This window comes from Medicago sativa, chromosome 5 (assembly GCF_051527215.1).
Source record: "Medicago sativa cultivar Bolivia chromosome 5, Bolivia_mono, whole genome shotgun sequence".
In the NCBI taxonomy this organism is placed as follows: domain Eukaryota; kingdom Viridiplantae; phylum Streptophyta; class Magnoliopsida; order Fabales; family Fabaceae; genus Medicago; species Medicago sativa.
In genome coordinates, this window is record NC_140753.1 from 62,082,900 (window position 1) to 62,106,852 (window position 23,953).

At 31.4% G+C, this 23,953-nt stretch overlaps 1 protein-coding gene and 1 long non-coding RNA gene across 5 annotated transcripts; one reads left to right on the plus strand and one right to left on the minus strand.

Moving 5' to 3' along the window:
* The first annotated feature begins 1,437 nt into the window (after positions 1 to 1,437).
* LOC146923810 (uncharacterized) lies at positions 1,438 to 4,277 on the plus strand. Its single transcript, XR_015010930.1, has 2 exons — positions 1,438 to 1,924; positions 3,818 to 4,277. It is a non-coding gene; the product is annotated as an uncharacterized LOC146923810 (long non-coding RNA).
* An 11,996-nt stretch (positions 4,278 to 16,273) lies between these two features.
* Positions 16,274 to 22,054, minus strand: LOC146923811 (protein argonaute 4-like). 4 transcript variants are annotated; one of them, XR_015009871.1, is made up of 7 exons: positions 21,795 to 22,054; positions 21,073 to 21,715; positions 19,773 to 19,978; positions 18,676 to 19,681; positions 18,444 to 18,582; positions 18,194 to 18,313; positions 16,274 to 16,849 (listed from the first exon to the last, which is right to left on the minus strand). XR_015009871.1 is itself a non-coding variant. In XM_085708939.1 (6 exons), the coding sequence occupies exons 1-3, from the start codon at positions 21,055 to 21,057 to the stop codon at positions 19,525 to 19,527; spliced, it is 378 nt and encodes a 125-aa protein (XP_085565065.1). In that variant the 5' UTR covers positions 21,058 to 21,414; the 3' UTR covers positions 16,274 to 16,849; positions 18,194 to 18,313; positions 18,444 to 18,582; positions 18,669 to 19,524. The 4 variants fall into 4 exon arrangements, 2 of the variants coding, with proteins under 2 accessions (XP_085565065.1, XP_085565066.1); XR_015009872.1 differs by lacking the exon at positions 21,795 to 22,054 and having other exon boundaries at positions 18,669 to 19,681; XM_085708939.1 differs by lacking the exon at positions 21,795 to 22,054 and having other exon boundaries at positions 18,669 to 19,681; positions 21,043 to 21,414.
* Between the last annotated feature and the right edge of the window lie 1,899 nt (positions 22,055 to 23,953).

Sequence of the window (23,953 nt, forward strand, 5' to 3'; positions counted from 1 at the left end):
TGTTAAATTAAATTTTGTTTAATTATGCTTAAGCTTCTAAATTTTTGAAAGATTTTTTACAAACATCTTCATAACATCGTACGACACTCTTTTATAAAATCTTTTAGTTTTTTAACATGTAATGAATTAAATATGAATTTTTCTAAAAGCCAAATTTTCAAGATTATTTTAATGAAATTTGGACCTAAAAATAAAATTTTGTGCTAACTTATTGCGGATGAATGTTTTATAATGTTTTAAACAAGTATGTCAAAATATCATTAAAAAATTTAAAATTTTAAGCATAATTAAACAAATTTTAATTTAACAGGGACTAAACTCCTTGCTGAAAAATTTGATAGGGATCAAAATCTGTCAAATTCTTTTATGAGGACTAAAAACGAACTTCGATATATTTATAGGGACTAAAAACTTAATTAACCCAAAAATTAATAACTTAATGAGTTTTGACAAAAAAAATAAAATAAAATTAAAGAGTTGTTTTTTTGAAAGAAAAAAAAAACATTTTATATCATTTACAATAATAATAACTAATTTTATGTATCAAAAGTGTCCGTGAAAAAAAATATAATTTTCTGAATTTTAATTACTCATGATAAATTATTTTTACATAAAATGTAAAAAATTAATATGATTTTTTTTAAGGCAATGAATATGATTCTTATAGGGAGAATGTTAACCAGTGCCTCTGGGGCAACGTTTAAGCATCTAAAAGAGGAAAATTTTATTAAAAAGTTGTGCAATAATTAGTTAGTCAAAAGTAACAATTTATATTTTCAAGACAATTTTTTTACTTTTGGATTCCTTAACCTGTGCCCTGGACACTGGTTAACAACCCTTCTTATCCGTCAAACTTTTACTTTTGGATCCGTCAAACTTTGTTCTATCTTAATTTATAAAATAAATGCTGCAGTTGTCAGAGCTTGTTAACATGGAAGGCTATAGCGATTGGATACGTTTGGTTGTAGAGTTCACCCTTAAATCTTTGCAGTCATGGCATGTAAGGTTTATAAAGATGCTTATTTACTGTCTTGGTATTCATGCACACTGGACTTTAGCTTTATTTATAACATTTTCACGTCATTTATAGATAATAATTCTATTGTTGTGTGTAGGCTAGTACTTGTGAGACAAGGTGGAGTGATTGCTGAAGCACAATATCGTGGATTTGATCACACTCCCATGCTCTTTTGTCGTTGACTAAAATATAAAATATGAATGGATTATCTTGAACTAGAATATAAAATTTTTTGTAATAAAAAAAAAAAAAAGAATATAAAATTTTTCTTCTCAATGCAGGGCAAAATTCACTATATGTGTCTTGTAATCTGCTCACATAGTTGTGTTAGTTTGCTTATATTAAGTCTATTTATAATATATTAATAAATCTATTTAAAAGTTTGACTAAAGACATTTATTGGGTTGGTCTGTAATTTTCCTCCTGGATAATGGTTTTGTTCAATATTTGGTAGTTTATCAATGGGTTTCATTTTGTCTGCAAGTCCTAGCTACATATATAATTCATTCTGCTAAGTTTTCCTTTTTTTTTTTTTTTTTAAGTAAGAAATTTATTAATATTGTTGCAAAAGTAGTAGTGTTCATAGTTCACTTACTGAATTGGATCATATTTATTAATTAGTTCAGTTCTTAAAAATTACTTTCATAAAAATTGGTCAATTTTCAAACCAGTTTCAGTTTGGTTTCGAATCGGTTTAAAACCAGATTTTTTTTAGTAAACCATTTTTTTTTTTATTTTTTATGATGTCAAACTTCGCGCGCCCTGTCATCTCTTTCCTCCCGTTACACATTTCCCTTGCAACAAATATGAGATAACGCTAACAATACTATCCGTCGTCTCAATTGCAGCACGGTTGCAATAGAAGCTCTGGTGTGTAGCAAGTTAGCAACAGCATTGCGGAAGAAGGTAAAGTTAAATATCTTAAGACCGTTTTGTAAAGTTGGTTAGTTAGTTAGTTTCGTTACTCTAGGAGGTAGGTAAGGATGAAATTTGAAATGGTTGGTTGCAACCTTCTATGTATTTAGTTGTTGATTGATTTACTAATTTTTTAATTGCAATGGTTGGTATAAACTTCCATATTATTCTGTTACACAGCAGCGCTGTCTTTTTTGCTGACAAGTGCAATTGCATCTTTCCATCCTTATTAGAGCAAGTAGTATAGACCTAGACATATATCATCTATAATCAATTAGCTTTAAGATTGAACTCAGTTTCTGTTCTATCTTATCATCTTGTCCTTTTCATTTTTAATTTGTGATTTTCAAGGAATTTTAAAGTTAAGGAGAATGCAAAAAGATATTACGGAAACACATTTCGCAATAAGCTCAACAAACAATATGAATAGGGAAACCCAAGTTAAGTCAGACTTTGTTTGAAAAGCACCATTTGATTCTGTCGTAAGCCTAAGACATGTCCGTTTTGATACCTACCCAACATTTTGACTTACTAAATTTATGCATGAAGTGGAAAGATTCAAATGAAATAAGGGCGATCTGAAATTGGTCACCCAATTTCTCATTCCTTTGGTTGGCCTTATGGTGGAAGATTTTGGTTTTCTTGTCACCTTGAGTAATCCAAAGTGTGAGAGCTCTTTCGATTACTCAAGGTGACAAGAACCATACATACCAATACCCCGCCCAACCTTAGTATTACTACTATTATTATCGTCAGTGATGATAAAGTCATCGAAGTTCTGGTTAATCTCCTTAGTCTCAAGGTTGATAGAGATTTTCCATAGTAAAGCTAGGCCACCTGCACTTCTACCATATTTTCTGCAGCTGACCGTAGTGTAGAGATATTGGAGAGGTTGCCAACACAATTTAAGAAGTTAAGCTCATAATCACTTTTGCTTGTTCAAAAAAGAGCTCATAATCACTTTTCTTGGTTTCCATAAAAATACAATATCACAGTTCTTTGTTGAATAAGCTTCTACAAAGCTCGGACTGCCTGTCTGTAGGTTCCCAAGCCCACGGAAGTTCCAGGAAAACACTTCCAAAATGGATGGCTGGCTACCCTGTCTGGCAAGGTCAGCCGTGTAATCCACATGTATGAATCAGTAATATTGGTTTGCATTAGTATCTGTTTCCCCATTCTCGCCCATTTTCAATTTTTTCAGCCTATTATTCATGCTTTCGTTTCGTATCTGTCTAGAGTTGAATTGCTCCTTTGGTTTCCCAGAATTAAACTATCCTGCCATGCTATGTCATTCCCCGTGATTTTAGTTGCTCCTTATGTTGATTGTTGGTAGGGGTTGAGAGTGTAATGGTTCTTTTCCTTAGGGCATTCAAGTTTACTGAAGCAGATTTCTTTTGCTTTGCATATTATGTTTCTTTGCCTTTATGTTTTCCCTGCATGTTCAAACTAGCAAACTTTTCAAATATATTAGCAAAAAAAACTGTGGGGGAATCCCCATAATTGGACGCAAAGGGCAACAAAACTTGAAATCTATTCCAATTGGTGACCACTAACCATGAGTTTTGAAAAATCTAAGGATTTCCCTGCAGGGTTCTGTTAATATCGTAAAAATTGTCCATAGAAAGGCGAAGTATCTCACCATATTTTTCTATAATCCGAAAACCAGCAGGATAAAGCTTTGATCAGAGACGGTTGATGAATAGGGTTGTCCTCGACATCAAATAAAGCTATTTTTTCTCCCTCGTCATTTTCTTGATTTGAATATTGATACTCAGGCACAATTTCCTCATTTTATTGATCTTTTTACAATTGTTGGTATTGTTTCTTTGGGTTTGATGCTGGGAATTTGGTTTTGGCATCACATGGCAATGTTCCAATGTGTAGGGGTAGCAGTGGAAGGAGAAGGATCGTTGATAGATGATCCTCCTAACAGGATATTTTGCACAAACATTCTTGAGTACCTGAGCTGAACAAAAGCGAAAACACAAAGGAGAAAATTGGTTTTGTTTGAAGACACCAACCAAGTTACACGTGAGCATAAATGCCGGAGAAGAGGGGCCATCAAGCCAGACAAAAATAATGAAAACACTAGGTACTCCGGATCAGATCCATTGAAGCAGGGAGGATTATGATGATTCTCGAAAGGCTTAAAGAAGGGACTTCCAATTCTGTGGATCTTGGGAGCGTTAATTGTGTTTCTCTAGGAGCATTTTTTACTTTGTTCAATATTGACGCCTGTGCAAGTCATGGTTGCATTGTATGTAATTTTGAAACAAAAAGCCTAATATTTTTAGATAGTATCTTCAACAAGATAGTAAGTCACTTCCTTCTTGATTATTTTGGAGTGTAATTCCTTTTTGTGAAAATACTAAGAATATGTAGGCTACTATAACATACCATTTAGTTCTCTTTGCAATTGATATAGCTTCAAAGTGCTTGTACAATTGTCATATTATACAATCGCCAGACCTTCTATTTTTGGGATGCAAGGGGTCTGAGGAACTGATAGGATTATTCAGCTTGCAAAAGTTACAATGAAAAAACTTTTAGATCATATCATGATTTACTTATATGTATATTTTTTTCACTCATATTTATCATTTAAACAAGTTTGCTTTGTTTTGGCCTAGAAGGAAATTAGGACTTCTTCAATTGCACAAGAAACCTTTGGAGTTGATTCACATCAAAAGACATATTGGTCTCCTAAAAGATCAAGTTCCCTTGGTTGAGAGGAATTAAAAACTGTGAACGCATAAGAGTAAGTATTTTTTTGAGGATCCTACTCTTAAGCCAATATCCTTTTGCATCTTATGTGCCAAAACTTCAGTACATCGATGAAATTAGCATTTTTATTGTCAAGCTAGGCCAAAACTTAACCTCATAGATGGATATTGTATTGAAATATCAACTCTTGATTTTTTTTACACTCTAGTCTCTCCACACTTTTCTCTCTAGTCTCTGCACACTTTTCTCAACCCTTGATGAAAAAAAAAAACTTTTTAGTTGCAATGATCATCCTTTTGTAATCCCAACAGCAATCCTACTCTTCTTCTCTTTCGGGAGGGAGACCACAAGGCAGGAGCATTTTCTGCAAAAAAAAGGTAGAATTTATCAATTAAGAATATAAAGTGCTAGGTGAGATAATCAAATATCATGAATGTTAATCATATTTCAATCAATCAAATAATGTAAAATAAAAATTGAATAAACCAAGGAGTGACAGTGGTTTGGGGTTGGGAGTGATAAGGGGGTCATATCCCCCTCCCCCCAACTACCAAAAACTAACATCTAATATTTGTCATGTCATTCCAAAAAAAGAATTGGATTAACCCATTTGGTTCTTCAAAGATTAGGGTGTCACTGTATTCCAAAAAAAGAATTCCTCAGTATTGAGATGTCGCCACTTTAATCTATATAGATTTTTATAATGTTAAGGAACTTATTAGATGAAAAGTACGCAAGAAGGTAGTTAAAATCGAGGTTTTCCGCAAAATTGGAAGGGGGAGTTAAATTGTAAATCGTGCAATCGTAATACTAATCTAAAAATGATACAAAATTCACAAAACCCATATATGCATATAAATTCATATGCACATAAATAGCATAATACAAAGAAAACCTTAAATCACATTTAAAATACTTGTGTAAATTAAAATTCGTAAGCATAAGGAAGTCAATAAATAAAGTCTTACAAACTCATAACTCACAACTTCATAAGTCACAAACAAAACAACTAAAATTAGTATAACAGCCAAGAACGCCTAATCGTCATCTCTTCTAGAGGTGGCATATCATGACCACCCTCATCCTTTATAACATCATTTTCAATGGGATTAGAAGTATAATTTTCCGCCACAATACATTCATTATTAGATGAGACATCATTAAAATTTATATCCTTCTTAAACATGTTAATGGTAGTGGATTGTGAGCCAAATCTTCTCTTTAAAATATTTTTGGAGCTGTCAACAACACCCTCCACTTCACTGCTTTCCCTTTTTTCAGTAAGTTCAATCATTTTAAATCTTTTTATTGCTAAATATCATGTCAAACTTTGCAATCTTAACCTAACCGAGTTACTTATCTCACTAAGGAAAATTCTTTAGTTACAAAATTATCCTGCGTAATTCTTAGATATGTTTCAGCATCAATGTCTTGGCATGAGCTTCACTTCTTCCATCATAAAGTGCCAATAAACTGATCTAAACTTCATGAGATAGAATACTATAAATTTAGAATGTATGAATAGAGTTGATTATTTAGGACTGTGAAACCAAGAACCATGATAATCCTTATTATGTGTAAGGAAAAAATATGGAACAGTGATCAAATAATGCTTCATTCTTTAGTGCTTGAAATGAATTCAACTTGAATTTGTAAGTGATTAGAAAAAAGTGATCATCAACAAACCTTCTTTAATGAGTGACCGCACATGTCATGATAGTTATTGCTATTCCTATTATCTTTATCTACACAAAGGAAACTATATATGAATTTATGGTACTTTAATACTCACCAAGAGCTATTTTTTTACTCGTGAAATATTACATTTTCTTTAGCTGTTACATAATATCAACTTGCATTTTCTGTCTTTTTCTGCAGGGTGTTGTTTGTCACCAACCGTCCAAAGGTATTCTTTTTCTTTTATTGGTTTCCATCTTTATTTCACCATATCCATTTACTTTTTCCTTTGAATGATACTACTTGAATTCATTTTGTCTGTGATAGGTCTGACAGTAACAGGACACCTCTTTGTAATTTTTTAGTTTAGATTCATTAATATATGTTTGTTTTGAAATATTGATTGTAAACTCTTATTAATGGTTTCAGGACCATAGTTGATTGTTTTATGTACCAGTACTATTAATGGTTCTACGAATTAGTTCTATGTTTTTTTTTTTTTTGTTACAAATAGTTCTATGTATTTGTTGATGTATATTTGATACTTTTGAATAAAATTAAAAGGAATTAATTATTAACTCTATTTCTAAAGTTTACGTCTTGTTTAATGTATTGAATGAATTGTTGTTATGAAAACTCTATTTTTAAAACTTATCTTAGTAACTAATATTAAATACAGAAATTTGTTTTTTGACTCTTTTCCTCAGGGAGAGGATTCAAATTCATCTTTTTGTAGTAAAATGCTGACCGAAATATTATAGCTGTCAATTGATATAGTGTCCCAAACCATGGCCCAGCCTATGTGTTTGGAAGGTTAAAAAACTCCTAAGATTAAAGTTGGCCTAATTCCTTAACATTTTTACTCAAATTTTTTTTTTTGGGTAAAAGTTAAATTTTCCCATTTTTAATTCTGCAAAAAAAAAATTATTTGTTTTTTACATAAAATCTTTTTGTCCAAAATTTTAAATTTTAAAAATAAAAAAATATTTATAAAGTTACATTAAAACATTATGTTTGAAAAGGTGAATCATTTAGGGGAATCTGAATTCGATTTTTAGGTGGAATAATTTTTTATTAGACTATATTTATAACATGACCGAACTCCGAATTATCAGAACTCGTTTCCCTATCAATTGTAGAGTTAACACACAAAAAAAAATGAATCATGTTTGACAAAAAAAAATAAATTAGATATGTAGGGTTTGCACACCATATTTTGAGCTTAAGAGCATTATTGATATCAATTTACAGTAAGTGTCATTTCTGTTGGGCTCCAATTCATGTGAGAAAAACCCTCACTGTGGTGAGTTTGGTCATATGCAAAAACAATAAATGAAATCAATGTCAGTCTATTGAATGAATGTGGTGTTTTTGGATGGGATAAGTGGTACTACATACGTGATTTTGTAGGTAACAAGGGGGTCACACTAGACCAAATTAAGTTTCCTTTTTAATAACACTTATTTCTTACTTCTTTCTCTTTGTTTATTGTTTCACAGGTGAATTTGTTTTATTGTACATATTAAATTTACTAGTCTATGAATCATGTTAGTTTGGGCTGGAAAAAAAAAATACAAAATCTCTTGTTAATGGCATTGGCATTGGCATATATTTAGTACAATCCTTTTCATGATCCTACTACGAAAACCCAAGCAAAAATGAGGGAAATAAACTTGCCATAATTACTCTGTTAAACTTGCCAAAAATCAGTAAAATTTACACAAATATTACCTCATTTTAACTTTTAAATAAGAAGAAATAGTTATCTAAAGCATTGTTCTACTGTAAATCAATTTTGAACCATACAAAGAAAAAGAAGATTTCCTATTTTGGAAATGTGACATGTTCATATAATAAAGAGGCTATCACATACGGTTTATGCCTAAAAACAACAAAATCTATCAGTGACTACTAAGTACGAACAAAAATCTTTTCAGAAAAACTCAGAAAACTATTTTATTTTATATTTAATTCAATTAATCGATTGACTAACTTAATTATTTAACTGAATTATTGTATTCATAATTTTAATAGTGTAAGATAATATATTTAATTATTATTTAAATAAGCCTATTGAGAAAAAAAGAACAGAGAATGAACAAAAAAAATTGTGTTGTGTCTTAAATTGAAGGGCACTAAAGTCAAAAGCAACAAATGAATAACATCTCTTAAGTAAAGTTTTTGATAGGCCAAGATCTACAAGTTTTACAAATCACACAAAACTTTACAAATCTCATAAAAAATGAGTAAATAAATGTACTCACTATTTTTTTTTTCTACCATTACAAATCTATTTCTATTTATTACATTTATAAAAAGTCTTGTTCATCTATCTAAGTTTCACCTTGATGATCCTCCGACTTCTTGACTTAATCAAAGAAATCATGGTCAAAGATGAAATTTGCATAAAGATTATCCACAATGAAAGCATCAAACCCTCCTCAATGGTAACTTACAATTTCTGAATCTCTATTATAAACATTTGCCTTAATTTTTTTTGAATAGTACACATGCCACCTTCAAATTCTAAAGAGCATTGAATATTTCTCCATGTCATAAAAATGTGTACACCTATGAAGCATGTGACAAGTTAATGTACATGTAATCATGTCCATGTTGCAAGACAATCCTTATTAATTTGATTCCTTAAATTTTGTTTTTAATATAGAAATTATGGGTATTTGAAAAAATCATATAGTTAATGTTTGATTCTGGAATTAAGAGGAAAACAATATAATGTGGTTGATATTGAATCATATGGATGAAAGACATCGATTGAAAAAAAAAATTGAATTATTGTTTTGATTTACCGAGAAAAAAAATCATACATGCACATTTACATTTTCAATTTAGCATAATATTTTTTCTTTGAGCTATAATTTTACATATTATCTTAACCAATCCAATTGTTTTAATTCACATCATCGCCTCAGTCATTGTCAATTTGAATGGATACTAATAAAAAACTTCACTCACTCCCTCAAAAAAAAAAAACTTCTCTCACACAATTTTATTTGATAGTACAATAAAAACACACATTTTCAATTCTTAGTGGGTAAGAAATGCATAAAACAATTTTATCGTATTAAATATTTCATTTATCATATCAGAAAATTAATGGGGTAATTGATGATATTTAATTGATTTGTTTGCTATAAATATTGCTTCCAACTTTCAATGTTTTCGCACCATTTCAAAATTCATTCTTAATTTTTAAAATTCTTCTAAAATTCCTCTTTTGTTTATTCAATCTTCTTCGCGGGTTTGTTATTCATATTAGTTGCTTCCTCATTCTTTAGTTGTTTGATGATGCCAAAGCAAAGTTGGCGTAACCATGTTGTTGCACTCATTTCTTAAATATTACATGAATGAAAAAAAGAAAGATATATTAGCTCCAGCAAAACATGTAAATTATGGAACATGAAGTGGTGTATCACATCTCTCCATAGTTTTTGATTCTTCACATTTGAGGGACAATTTTGTTGTATCAATGATTTCATTAGAAGCATATTTTGTTACGTGGTAGTGATAATTTCTTTTTGTGTGTAACATTTGATTTTATCTTTTTTATTAGAACAGTTTTTGTAAAGTAATGTTATTCGAACATTCAAAAATTAATGAATATTTATCTAAAAATACACTGTTTATAAATAATGATAGGACTAAAAGAGAGATCATACGAAAAAATAAATAAAAAAATTAAATAATATCTAATTTTTATCTTTATCTTTATCTTTATTATAAACATTTAGCTTGAAAAAAATGAAAAGTACAAGTCGCAGGTTATTTATCCTACTATCATCAATCGCTTAAAAATGATCATTTTAAAATTAGTATTATGGAGCTTATTGAACACGTTTATACTACACCAAAAACATATTTCTTTGAATTGAATCAGAAATCAATGGAATTAAAGTCAATTGATTTTTTTTTCTATTTGAAAATCAAATATAGAAGATTATCTTAAAATAGGCAAAAACGCATACATCACTAATCATACTATATAATCTGTCTAGGTACACGTGCATAGGCAAAAGTCAATTATTCATAACCCACTGATTCCTCATTTTAATTAATTATAATTAAAATTCTTATGTTGTATTTTTCTATATATACTAATATGGTTTTAATCATTTCTTCACTAACTTTTTTTTTTCTTCATGTCATACAAGTTGGATTACGATGGGTTAATCATTTTTTTTAAAGATACGATGGGTTAGTCATATTGATCTGAGTCGTGTCATTATCATTTTTGTTTTTAACTCCAATTTACTAATAATTTCAATTTTCTTTTTGCAGATTCAAATTCAAAGATCCATTGTTTAATCAGTATACGGAAGAATGGAATGCATTTGGTGTTGTTAAGCGAGACTAAATCATTGTAGTTATTGTGTTGTTAGTTAAAGTTAAAATCTTGCAATGTATTTTGTTGATATACATTGTGTTAGATGCTTTTTTTTTAAGAAGTTAGATCCATTATTTTATTAGACCCACAATTTTGACACATATTTCTATTTGTAAGATTCAATTTTTTGGATCCATTTTCTAATTGTATTAGATCAATATTTTTATTCAGCAGTTAAATAATTATATTTTTTAGATTATCTTTTTTAGAAACATATTTTCATGCACATAATAATACTTATTTTTATTAGAAAAGTTTAGGGTGAGTAAGCTCTTATGACTCATCATAGAAGACATCAAGGTTTAAAGAGTCACATGAATCCACTCCTTTTTAACCGAGCAAACCTTTATTGTCTACAACTTTTTTAACCAGTATTTTAATTTGTTATTTAAGTCATAAAATAAATTTGTTTGCGGTAATGTAAAAGGAACCCTTTTTTTTTTTTAGCAAAACGTAAAACAAATCTTAAAAAATGGAAACCTTAAAAATGCATGTCTATATCCAATTGTTTATAGGCATGAAACAATATTATAAACTCTTTAAAAAGAAATATATTGAATGACTGCAGACAATTTAAGTCATAAAATAAATTTGTTTGCGGTAATGTAAAAGGAACCCTTTTTTTTTTTTAGCAAAACGTAAAACAAATCTTAAAAAATGGAAACCGTAAAAATGCATGTCTATATCCAATTGTTTATAGGCATGAAACAATATTATAAACTCTTTCAAAAGAAAAAATATATTGAATGACTGCAGACCAATATTATAATGGATTATTGAGGGTGATCCTTGCTTGATTCCTTAATTGATATGTTCCTTATTTCAGGTAGGTAATTGAATATGATTCTTTAAAACCATAAAACAATAATGAATGATTACTTCTTTAAAAAAAATAAAATAGTGAATGATTACTTAATATGACATTAGATGCACCTATTTTCAAAAAATTTAAACCGTTTAGTAAATGATTAATTATATTGTCTCCAAATGGTAGAGACATTGCATAATGTACCCTAAACACCCACTTATTCTCTAAAAAAATATGTTAGAGATAAAAAGTGATGATTTTGTGCAATGTATGGAAGACCTTAGAGATAAAAGAGCTCTCACAAATATATTTACATAACTTCAAGGATATTAGCAGAGCTCAAAACTCGGAATCTCTAAATTCAAAGTTTGTTCTTTTACTACTAGACTAAACCCTTGGAGTTGGAAAATTGCAATGAACCAAAAAATGGATTTTTATTTCAAATTAATCATGACAAATGAAATATCCCTTATACCTAAAACATCTTTCATCTTGATTTTTTACTTAAATAAATTAATGGTTTAATTATTCTTGCTGATTGGCATCACTCCGTAAAACTTATTTTCCAAAAGTTAGTTGTAGGTTTTTTTTAAGGGATTGAAAAAATGACAATACATATTGAACCAAAACATTAAGTCATCAGATATATCATCCATCTCATTTATATTTTGTTCAACATATACTTTTGCATTTAATGTAGAACTTTAACTCACACTTAACATGTTAACATCTCTCCCTTAAGTGTGAGATTCTCTGCGACTATGATATAGAGACATAGTCAAATAAGGCCAAAGGATGCACAACATGCTAAAAAATATGGGTTTGTGGTGGTTTCATACAAGTTCCCTTTCTTTCACGAGAAAGCAAGGATTAAGCGAATGACATCAAAAAATGAAGAAAACAATTCATCGTAATGATAGGACTTCCGCATGAGCCTAACTTGAGTTGTATAATCACATTAGACTAAGAGAAACTGCACAAGTTAGATTAACATCACGCCTTCATCCAAATTCTAAAGACATTAGATATAAGAGTCACCTCACTTATATGTTTTCCACTTTCTAATATTGCATCCAATCTGGAACTTTAACTGATATAACACATATTAACATCTCTTCCTTTACGTATTAGACTTTCCACATCATTGATTTAGTAACATAGCCAAATAAAATCAGATGAAGTCATTTCATGGTAAAAAAAGGTTGGTTGATGGTGATTTAATGGATGGAGGTTTATGTTCTTTTATTTCATGAGAAGTTAGAAAATAAATTAGAAAAGGAAAGCAGATAAAAAACTAATTTGAAAATGAGAGAAACAATAAGAGGAAAATACGTACTGTGTTTTATCGGTGAGAGTATATAATAGTTTAAGTTACCGGTAATTATATGGTTTTGCTGAAGAAGTTGAATATTTTTTGGTTATTATTACCAAAGAGTGTGACTTCATTGAAAAAAAACATTCGCATCATTTTTAAATATCTAATAAACATGTATTTTGTAAACTCATCATCACTCATCTGCATTTTCCATTGTCACATCCCCAAACACTAGACGTGAAGGAGTTTGAATTGGTAGAGGTTGAATACAAAAATACAATGAAAGCCAATGACATCCAACAATAAAGTTTTATAGAAAAAAGGTTAATTAAATAAATATTCCATATAAATATGATTTTTTTTTTGTTTTTAGTCCCTTTAAATAAATCACATTTTTAATCATTTTAACATTTTCCTTTGAACTTTGTATGGACCAAAATTGTTGACGGAAAATTTTACAGTGACTAAAAATGCTGACGAAATTATTTTGCAAGGACCAAAATGTGGAATTTATTTTTTTAGGAATTAAAAATGAAATTCTTGATATTTATAGAGACCTTTTAGTTAATTAACTCTACAAAAAATAGCAAATGCCATCCAACCACCGACAAAATAGTTTATCATAATGTTGAGTCTACAAAGGAAGCATACAATTGGTGGGAATATCATATTATGTTAATAGCAATCACACTCTCTTTTGAACATTCTCTCTAATACTCACAGTGGGTTTTAATGGTGGAGATTAAAAATGGAGAAAACTTGAGAAAATTTTCAATGGAGAGGATCCAAATCCCTCTCTTATTGATTTAAATCATTGCGGATCTATACTTTGGAAATAGAACTCGCATAAAGTGGTGGGACATACATTGATTTCATCTAATAAAATAGTGAGTTCTAAAGAGAGTGTGCAAAAGTGAGTGTTGCTAGCATTCAACATTTATTTTGTCAACTCAGCATAACGCGTCTTCAATTTTATAATCTATAAAATAATAAAGATTGACTAAAAAAATAGCATAAAACAGAATGTCATCCAAAAACAAAAATTTTAAAGAAAAATTTAAACAAAGGACATCTAAAACTAACAAAATATTTTATCACAATGTTGTGATTTTCAGGGGAGCATAAACTGAGTTGAACAATCGCATTACTTTAAGAGAACCCATGAAAGTGAGACGAACACCACATGTTCATTTAAAACTTTAAAGCATTATGTATATGAGTTATCTCACTTATATTTTTCTTACCACCTACTCACTCATATATGACAAATTAACTTCTCTCTTAAATGTGAGGCTCTCTACATTTGTAATCTAGTAACATAACCAAATAAAGTCATATTGAGTCACAACATGGTAAGAAAAAGATAGATTGACGGTGATTTTATGAAGAGATGTTACTATATCCTCTCATTCATGAGTATAAAGAAACTAAACCAGAAAAAAGAAATAAGATGAAAAAGAAATTTTAACTTGAGAGAAATGGTTAGGAAAAAAATAAGAAGTGTGTGCTTTGACCGTGAGAGTATATGCAATATTGTTCATTGCTGGTAATTTTGTGGGTTTGTTGAAGAATTTGGAGTAATTAATATACCACAAATTAGACTGAATTAAAAAATTGCAACACCAATTTAAGATTTCAGATAAGCATGTATTTTGTCAACTTAGCAAAACACATATGCATTTTTCCATTTTGAAGTTCTAACAAAGACCAAAAGTGAATGAATTTGAAATAAGGGAGGTTGAATAAAAAAATAGCATGAAAACGAATGATATCCAATAACAAATTTAAAATACAAAAATTAAATAAATGAGATCTAAAAGCTAACAAAACAATTCATCTTAATTTCGGGACTTCCAAGGGATCCTACTTTGAGTTTTATCGCCACATTAGACTAAGAGACAATACGTAAGTGAAGTTGATATCATTCCTTCTCACTTATATGTTGTTCAAAATCTACCCTTCCATTCAATATAAATTTTTAACTGATCACACTTGACACATTGACACCTCTTATTCAAACTTGCAACTTTCTGTGTCCATAATTACATGATATAGTGAAATAGGATCAAAGGAAGAAGCAATATGTTTAAAAAAGTTAGTTGGTGATGGTTTCATTGCAAGAGGTTTATGTTCCTTTCTTACATGAGAAGGGGGAAAGGAAATTGGAAGGAAAAACAAGGATACCAAAAAGGAATTTTAATATGAGAGAAGCTAAAGGAAAAAAAAAAAACAAGTATTGCGTGTTTTGTTTGTGAGAGTATATGAAATAGTGTGAGTTGTTGAAATCTAGGAGTTTGTTGAAGGAGTTGGAGATTTTGGGATAATCATTTTACCAAAAAAATTAGATTCAATTAAAAAATGCCACATAATTTTTTTTTTGTCAAGAATGGCACATAATTTTAAATATGTAATAAACATGCATTTATCAACCTAGCATAACACATCTTCAATTTTCCATTATCATTTGCCACCATCAACCAAAAGAAAATAAATTTGAAATAACAGAGGTTAAATGAAAAAAAAAAATCATAAGAAAGAGAATAACATTCAAAAGCTAAAATTTAAAATTGAAAAATTAAGGACTTAATTACAGTTTTAATCCCCTGTTTTCAGTAACTCGCGAAATTGGTCTGTTCATTTTAAAATCACGCAATTTTGGTCTCTTTCTCCTATTTTAAGACTAAAAAATAGTGATGGACATATTTTAAATGACATGGCGTACAATCCGATGATGTAAAATGATCAATACCAATGTAAATTACCTGAAAACTCTCTATAAGTTTCAATTTAAACATGACATATCACCATGTTTAAGTTTAAAAATCTAAAATAGGGACCAAAACTATGTGATTTTGAAATGGAGGGACAAATTATCTGAGTCAGTGAAAATAGGATGACCAAAACTGTAATTAATCCAAAATTAAACAAATGACTTCCAAAAACTTAAAAAAACAGTACATAATAATGTTGTGAGTTTCGGAGGATCCTATATTGAGTTTGATCATCACGTTAGATTAAAAGAAACCACACAAGTGAGTTTGACACCACATCTTCACCCTAAATCTTAAGTCATTAATATATGGGTCATATCCCTTATATGTTGTTCAACATTTACTATTGCATCCAATGTGGAACTTTAAATCACACTCATATTAGCCTCTTTCTCTCAAGTATGAGACTCTCTGCGACTGTAATCTACCACCAAGAACTACTATTGTTTCCCCCACAAAGTTGAACTGGGTTATGATATTGTCGTTGGACCGTACGGGAGAGCCAACACTGGTGTGGATTGACTCATTGAACACAAAGCGACCACACAAATGTACATGATACCACATCTTCACCAAATATATTAAATTTGACGAAAATCTAGCCCGTGCTTGGCACGGGTTTCCATACTAGTTCATACAATTTCAATAGGAAAACCAAGCATATTCATTTATGTCGCTAGTCTATAAAATTTGTTAAAAGCATAAACCATGATATGTAGGGAAACTAATTAATACACCAAATCATGAAGGTACTCCAAACCTTTTGCAATATCCAAGGCAATGATCATTCTCTGATTCCATGTGAGTGGTTAAAGTCCTTCTGCCTCCCAATCAAAAAGATGCCGACTTAGAGTCTCATTAGCCATATACTCATACACCAAATCTTCTCTCCCTCTTCCAAGCAGTAACCAACAAAAGAAAGTAGATTCCGGTGACGGACTATTTTTAAAGCGTCAAGTTCTGAGTGAAATTCTGATCCAGTTGTATTATATTTATAAAAAGTTTTGTTCATCCATCTGAGTTGTACCTTGATGATCATCCGACTTCTTGACTTATTTTAATAAATTCAAGTCCAGTGTGAATGTAGTGTATACCATACAAATCAAGATTCAAATCAGATGATGTCAAATGATTAATCAAAGAAATCACGGTCAAAGTTGAAATGAGCATAAAGACTATCCACAACAAACGCATCAAACCCACTTCAATGGTTTCCCTGATCCAGGAGATGAAGATTGCATATGGATATTATTAAGCAAAAGAGATTAAAAACACAAAGAAGTAGAATAAAATAAATTAGTAGATGGAAGAAATGAATGAGCAGAGGAGAGAGGAGTGGTCGTGTGTTGATCTCCTCTTCTCTGCCAAATCTCGAGACCACCTATTTGTGGCCTAGGATAGTTGCAAGATATAAGGGAGGTTGAAAGATAGTTAGAGAGAAAAGGAGGTAAAATAATTGAAAGAAAAATATTCAGAGGGAGGTTGGAAATTTTATGAGAGAGAAATGATATTGTGTTTTTGATGTGTGTGATAGTTGCAAGATCTGAGGGTTGAATTTATAGGAAAATAAATGTATTAAAGATTTGAAAGAAAGAAGTTAAATACATTTCCTAAAAAAAAAAAAAGTTAAATACATTAAAAAAAGTTTCCTTCAACAAGTGAAAGGACGGCTAGTGAGGTGAAGAATCGTTGAGTTCTCTAGTGAGGTGGCAACATGATGTGATGTGGAGTTTAGTAACTAAGGAGGATGTACTTAAAGAGTTATTTTTATATGTTGAGTTGCTCTCACTCTTTGTACTTTGTAGCACCCCTCCTTTCCTATTTCATTTGCTCTGCCCCCATCCCATTGGTTTCTTTTCCCCCAATGTTTTCCCATTTTGAACTTTGCTGAGTCACCTCCACCTCCACCTCCCACTCTTCACTTGCATTATTGTTTGGAAAAGAGAAAATATAGATAGACAAGGAAAAAAGTGATATTTGATAAAAATAGCAAAGAGGAATCAATTCAATCCACTACAATTATTGCATGTAATGTAATTCCTCCATTAATTCTTTAGAGTTTTAAGGTGTGATTAATGTTATTTGACTCTATCAACAATAAAGATGCAAATTAGCTTAAGTGTTATTTATTTATATTGGTGAATAACCTTGAGGTATTAGTTGAAGATATTAGTATGCATGCCAAGGTGTATAAGACAAATTGAAAATAAATGAAAGACTTTAAATTTCATTTTTAAACTTTCCCTTCATTAGAGTTTCAGAAAGAAAAGAAAACTGAATGTTTGTTAATTCATTCATTGATTCTTTAGAATTGTCAAGCACCTAATCTACATCAAATAGGAACATTAGTTTGTGAATTCATCCTTCAATTCTTTGAGAAAATGAATTTATAATCTTAACAGTAAAGTTGTTAGCTATTGATAGATTTCTAGAGTGACAGAGAGACTAGATAAATTATATTCAATAGCTGAGTGCATTAGAGATTAGGTGAGATCGTGAGTACTAAAGCTAATGCACAGTATGAAACAAGTAGTAAACTAAAATATATCAGCTAATTTACCTCAATTAAGACAATAATACATGGCATGGCAGATCAGCTGAGTAGTGCAAAGCAACTTTTCGCCGGTTAACAAAATAGTCATGAATTCTAGGCAGAGCACGTCTCTTCATCAAGGTAAACCTACAATTCCCACATTTTCATTAATAACAACATTCATCATGTAGGTCAGCAACAAATTAAAAGAAATAAGGAATAGTGACAAATTATTATTCAGATGAGAATATAGATAACAAAGGCATCAAGATCAAACCTATGGTCAGCGACAATCCACTTCGTGTGGTTCTAAATCTGGAATGCAGCCCTCTGCATAAAAAATTACATCACCTCCAACATCAGTGAAGTTCTTTGGGTCGTTGTGAAAGAAATTTTTGCGCACAAGAAGACAGCCCCTGCAATAGATATTACGAAGATATTATTACTGTTGTTAATCTAAATTTTAAATAAAAAATACATTTAGGAATGAAAAAACACGCACTCCTTGCCTCAAGATGATATCAAGAACCGTTATTGCTTCTTGCTAATTCTCTGTTTCATTCCCCTTCAAGGCATTGGCAATGGACTGCAGAGGATTTTGGAAGCAAAGTTGATTCAAGTTTCTTAACCTTTGAGCAATTATATCTTTCTCACTCAGGGGACTACACTCTCAACATATGCACTCAGGGGAAGAGATCAAATGGTTTCTTTCTCACTCAAATTCTTTTCCGGCCACCGTAACTAACTTCTCCGGTGGCGCTATACCTCAATCTTGCTTCATTCTTCTCTGTTTTTGTTGCGTTCTTCATCGATGTTTCTCCTCAATCAAGATCAATTCATGGATTTCGCGATTGTTCCAGTTTGATCCCGTAGCTCCGTCAAAGGTTTCTCTCTGTTTTGATCGGCGATCCTTTGATTCTTCTTCGACTTTTCTCCGGTGATTGAAGTTTTTCCGGTGAAGTTCCTCTTCTCTGAGTGGGTTGTTGGGTTTTTGTTCTTGCTGTTTCACCTCGATTTCGTTTGTTCTGTGTGGTCATGGCTTCTTCAGTCTGTCCTTGGCCGTTCCTCTCCTCATCGGAGACGGCGCCGCTGGTGAATCTGGAGAAATATCATTCGCTCAGGCTGTTACAGCTCCCTGTGATTCTCCGATGCGTTGTCTCCCTCCCAAGGTTCGCATTGGTGATAAGGTTCGCATCAAAATTACGCAGAAGGTTTACGAAGCTGAGCTTGAAGATTGTAAGAGTCACCTCCATGGTCGTGTTATGTTACAGAAAGGTGACCCTCCTCTGACCTCGAAGATCCTGAAGCATAAATTGGATAGCTTATGGCCACATTTGAAAAACTGGTCAGTGACACCATTAGGTAAAGGGTATTTTGAGTTCAAGTTTCAATCTGCAGAGGAAATGAAAAAGGTTTCGGCACTGGGTGTTATCAATTTGAAGCCAGGAATATGTCATTGATCTATCACCGTCATTCAGGCTTCCATGTCCATCAGGGCTAGCATTCCCATTGTTGCTATAAAATAAAATAAAAAGAGTTAAACATCAGAAACATTAATAGCCAAGTAAAAGGTCAACTTCAAAAACCAACATCCACACATTTCAACCTGTTAGACGTAACGTCTTTGAGAACAACAGTGAACTCAAGCTTGTTTTGAGCAAGGGAGCGGATTGTGAACAGAGTCTTCTCCCCATCATACGCAAGGTCCTTTCCGTTTAGCTCAGAATTGTATGTGTCTTGAACTCTGTCAAGTATCTTCCTCTCAGCACCTTTCCCTTCAACAGGGCGTCCATCTTCGTAAAACTGAGCAACCTACACATAGATAGAATGAGCCAACACTTAACGACAACCAAGCCTTATCCCACTAAGTGGGGCTGGCTACATGAATCAAACGGCGCCATAGTGTTCTATCTACTTAACAAAAACAATAAATACAAACATTGGCAACTTAATAAACTGAATCATGAAATAAAATGCATACACTGTATTGAAAGAAAAACCCATCAGTATTAGCCACGTTCACTTTGAAGTGATTTGTAAGCAGACAAAAGTAGACATCAAATGGTATGTGAAAACCTAAGAGCATGAAATCGTAAACCTAAATACATGAAACCCTAAACCCCAAAAAGCCTAAGAGCATTAAACCCTAAACCCCAAAAGCCTTTGAACATGAAAGCCTAAACCAAAAAGCCTAAGAGCATGAAACTCTAAACCCCAAAAGCATGAAGCAGTGATGTTAAAACCCTAATCTCAAATAATTTCTAGAAAAATCTACAAAATATAAAACATCCAAGGAAACTAAAATACCTAAAAATTAAGTTAAACAAGAATAAATAACAACAAAAATTCCATTAGACAAAGACAATTCTTTTTGCCATACAGTTAAAGTTGGAATTTGTGTATTTTGATCCAACAAAACGACATTTAGAATACCAAGAAATGATAATTGAATAAGCAGGTAAGATTTCATTCACTCACAATTTTGTCGAAAAGCTCACCACCAGTCACAAACTCCAAAACAATATATATCTGTCACAGAACTTGACAAAAGAGTAAACAGTGTTGATAATGAATTTGACTTCTCTTATTGCAGATTTGCTTCCTAATAAAGTAAATCCTGTTTGGTTGGAATGGAAGGTATGCACTAATGAATATGGTGTCTATCATATAAGTGCTTATGGAAAGTTAAATTGTTTTCATGTGTTTTCATAAGCTATGTTGGAGACCTTATGGAAATAAGTTGAAAACAACTTATGAACATGTCATAAACTGTTTCTTAAGCTCTCCAAAACAGTCTCACAAGTGCTTATGCCAACAGATAAGCTCAACTTAGCCAATCAAAACAATATATGAAGCAAAAATTCTCAATAAACAACCTGCTTAGCCATCATGTGCTTGAGAACTACCTCTTTGAGAGCCACGGCTTCCCCTGTCTCAGAATTCCTTTGCAAATGATCCCTCACCAATGGTCCTCAGTTCAAACATCATTCATCATGAGTTACTCACAAACATCAATCACCCTCAACAGTAAAAAAAATGATTGGAGAAATGAATCTTCAAATCAAAGAGACAATGGATTGGTGCTGAATAATTGATGCAGTGAGAGAATATTATTATCTTTATCATTTGTTATAGTCCTTTATTTTGACCATTTTCTTTATCAATGGTTCTTGATTTCTTGTGACTGGATAAAGAATTGAACCTTAAATTAGAGTTGTATTTTGATTATATTGTACTACTCCACTACTCCCTTTGTTGATTTATATGTTACTTTAAAGTTTAAAATTGATATTAATTATTTATTATTTCATTATTAAAAGTATTTACTGCAGATAAAAAAAGAGATAACAAGCAGTCACATGTATCATAATTCAGAAGTAGACTGGATTTATAAATTCATAACTAGAAATAATACAATTATTAATTATACATAATTTTATGCGCAACACTCATAATTAGTACTAGTAGTTCCTTCCTAAACCTAATTATTGTTGATGTTGCTTGTTATTGAGGCAGCTACTGTCCAGGCTGAGGGAAAAGATGCGGGAACTGTAAAAAAACAAATAAAATGTTATTAAAAAAAAAAATCAAAGCAAAGATTTTGAAAGAAAGAAGAGAATATTCTTACATTACGGCAAAGCTGCATCTCAATCCTCATGAGCTCAACTTCTATGGGGATCTCTGGAGGCGGTGGGAAAACAGCTCTGTAAAGTCGGCGGTAGAGTCTTTTGAGGAGGGGACTTCTTCTTGCACTCCCTCTGACCCTAATTTCGTCGTGAACCCTCCGACCCATATTGATCTTGTCAAGGAAATGTGAGTGAGAACTGAGAAGCGAAGGGCTGTGTTTGTGTTTGTGAGGGAACGAAATAATGAAGTGCGTGTGTGTTTGTACTACTCCCTCCGTTTCAAAATGAGTGTCGCTTTAGCAAAAAAAATTTGTTTCAAAATGAGTGTCGCTTTCAGTTTCCAATGCAATAATAACTTTTTCTTTTCAATTGTACCCTCCAATTAATACTCTGCACACTACTTCCAAAGTATTACTTTTAAAACTAACCAATAGTTAATAAGGATAATTTGGTAAAATAACCATTCTCTTTCTCTTAATCATTGCATTTCTTAATATGTGTGTAAACACCTAAAACGACACTCATTTTGAAACGGAGGGAGTATGTTCTAATAAATGGAAGGTAAAGTATATAGATAGGGACCCACATCAAATAAATGAAACAAGAAACACTGTATTTACAAAGAGGGAATCTCTAATGCTTATGTTTGGATACTTTAAAACGAACGGAATGGAATGGAACGGAATGGAATGGAGTGTGACAGAGCGGAACGGAATGGAATAGAGTTTTCATTTGGTTGTTTGGGTATTTTACCGTGGAACGGTACAAACTCTTTCTTTATTCCATTGTTTGGAAAACGGACGGAATGTAATACATTATAATTTTTTTATTTCATTTTTACCCTTATTAAAAAATACTATCATATATATAATTATAGGGAAATGTTAACTTGTACCCTTAAGACACAAGTTTAGAAGCCAATTGTAGAAATTAATTTTTGAAAATTGTGCATTCAATGCTTTGAAAGTTTAAAAACTTATTTTTTCAATACAAAACTTATGTTTTATTTCTTTTTTTAGATCCTTAACTTGTGCCCTTGGGGCACAAGTTAACGTGACCCATAATTATATATACTTATAATAAAAATAGTAGCAAAAAATGTTTAATTTTGTTTTTAAAATTTGTCCATGACGTTATCCCCATTATCTCCATAACTTGTTGAGTTTTTTTATTTAGAAAGCAAGTACATTGACCACGAGAGAGAGGGGTTTGTCATTTTAGGAAGTATTTTAATGGCATGATCAATAAGCAACACCAATATTAATGAAAACAAAAGAGATACAATGCACAAATCGACCTTGAGATGAACCTAAGCATCAATATTAGTAAGAAGAACCAACATAAAATCAAAAATTTAACACTCCAATCTTACTTTTCCAAGTTGTCAAGTATCCTAAAAACAAAAGCAAACATTTGCTAGAATGAATGAAACGTTATAAAAAGGCTCATTTGATTTATAGTATCAACTCAACGTCACTAACGCTCCAAAGAACCGAAATATCCACATCAGATTAATAAAGTAATGGGTTTTACACATGCAGGGCACGAAAAATTCAAATAAGTAGCATATCAATGAAAATAGTTCAAAATTATGAGCCAACAAAAAATTTGAAATTTTGAAGTGGTGGAGACCTGGAAACAGAAACACAAAAAGCTTACCCAAGGCATTGCTCCGATTTCTTTTCCAAGTCTACAAACAACAACCCTAAGAAGAGGTGGCATTTAGGATGGGTGAGGGAAAGAATTCCCCACCATGGGAAAGTTGATTTATAACCCTTAGATCAAATGAAGAGCATACTTTCATTATAGACTTTCACCACTAGATTTTTTTCACACTATCTCCCACACCCTTCTCTCCTCCATCCCAACTCGGTGCCACCACCATCACTCCATCAGCAACAAACTCACCTTAAAATAAAATCTCATAGTTGCTGTTAATCTCATAGTACGGGTTTGGTTAGTTTCACATCGCAGTTTGTGTTGTCCAGATTAATTACAGAGTGGAATCCAAATCGCTTAAGTAGTGTGCATTTGTTCTTGCTCTTTAGATAATTAGAGGTAAAATCAATTTGAATCATCAACATTTAAACATGTCAAATAATTATGAACAACAATTTTATGCTTCCAAAATCAACTTTATGTTTCACGAAGGTGAAGTCAA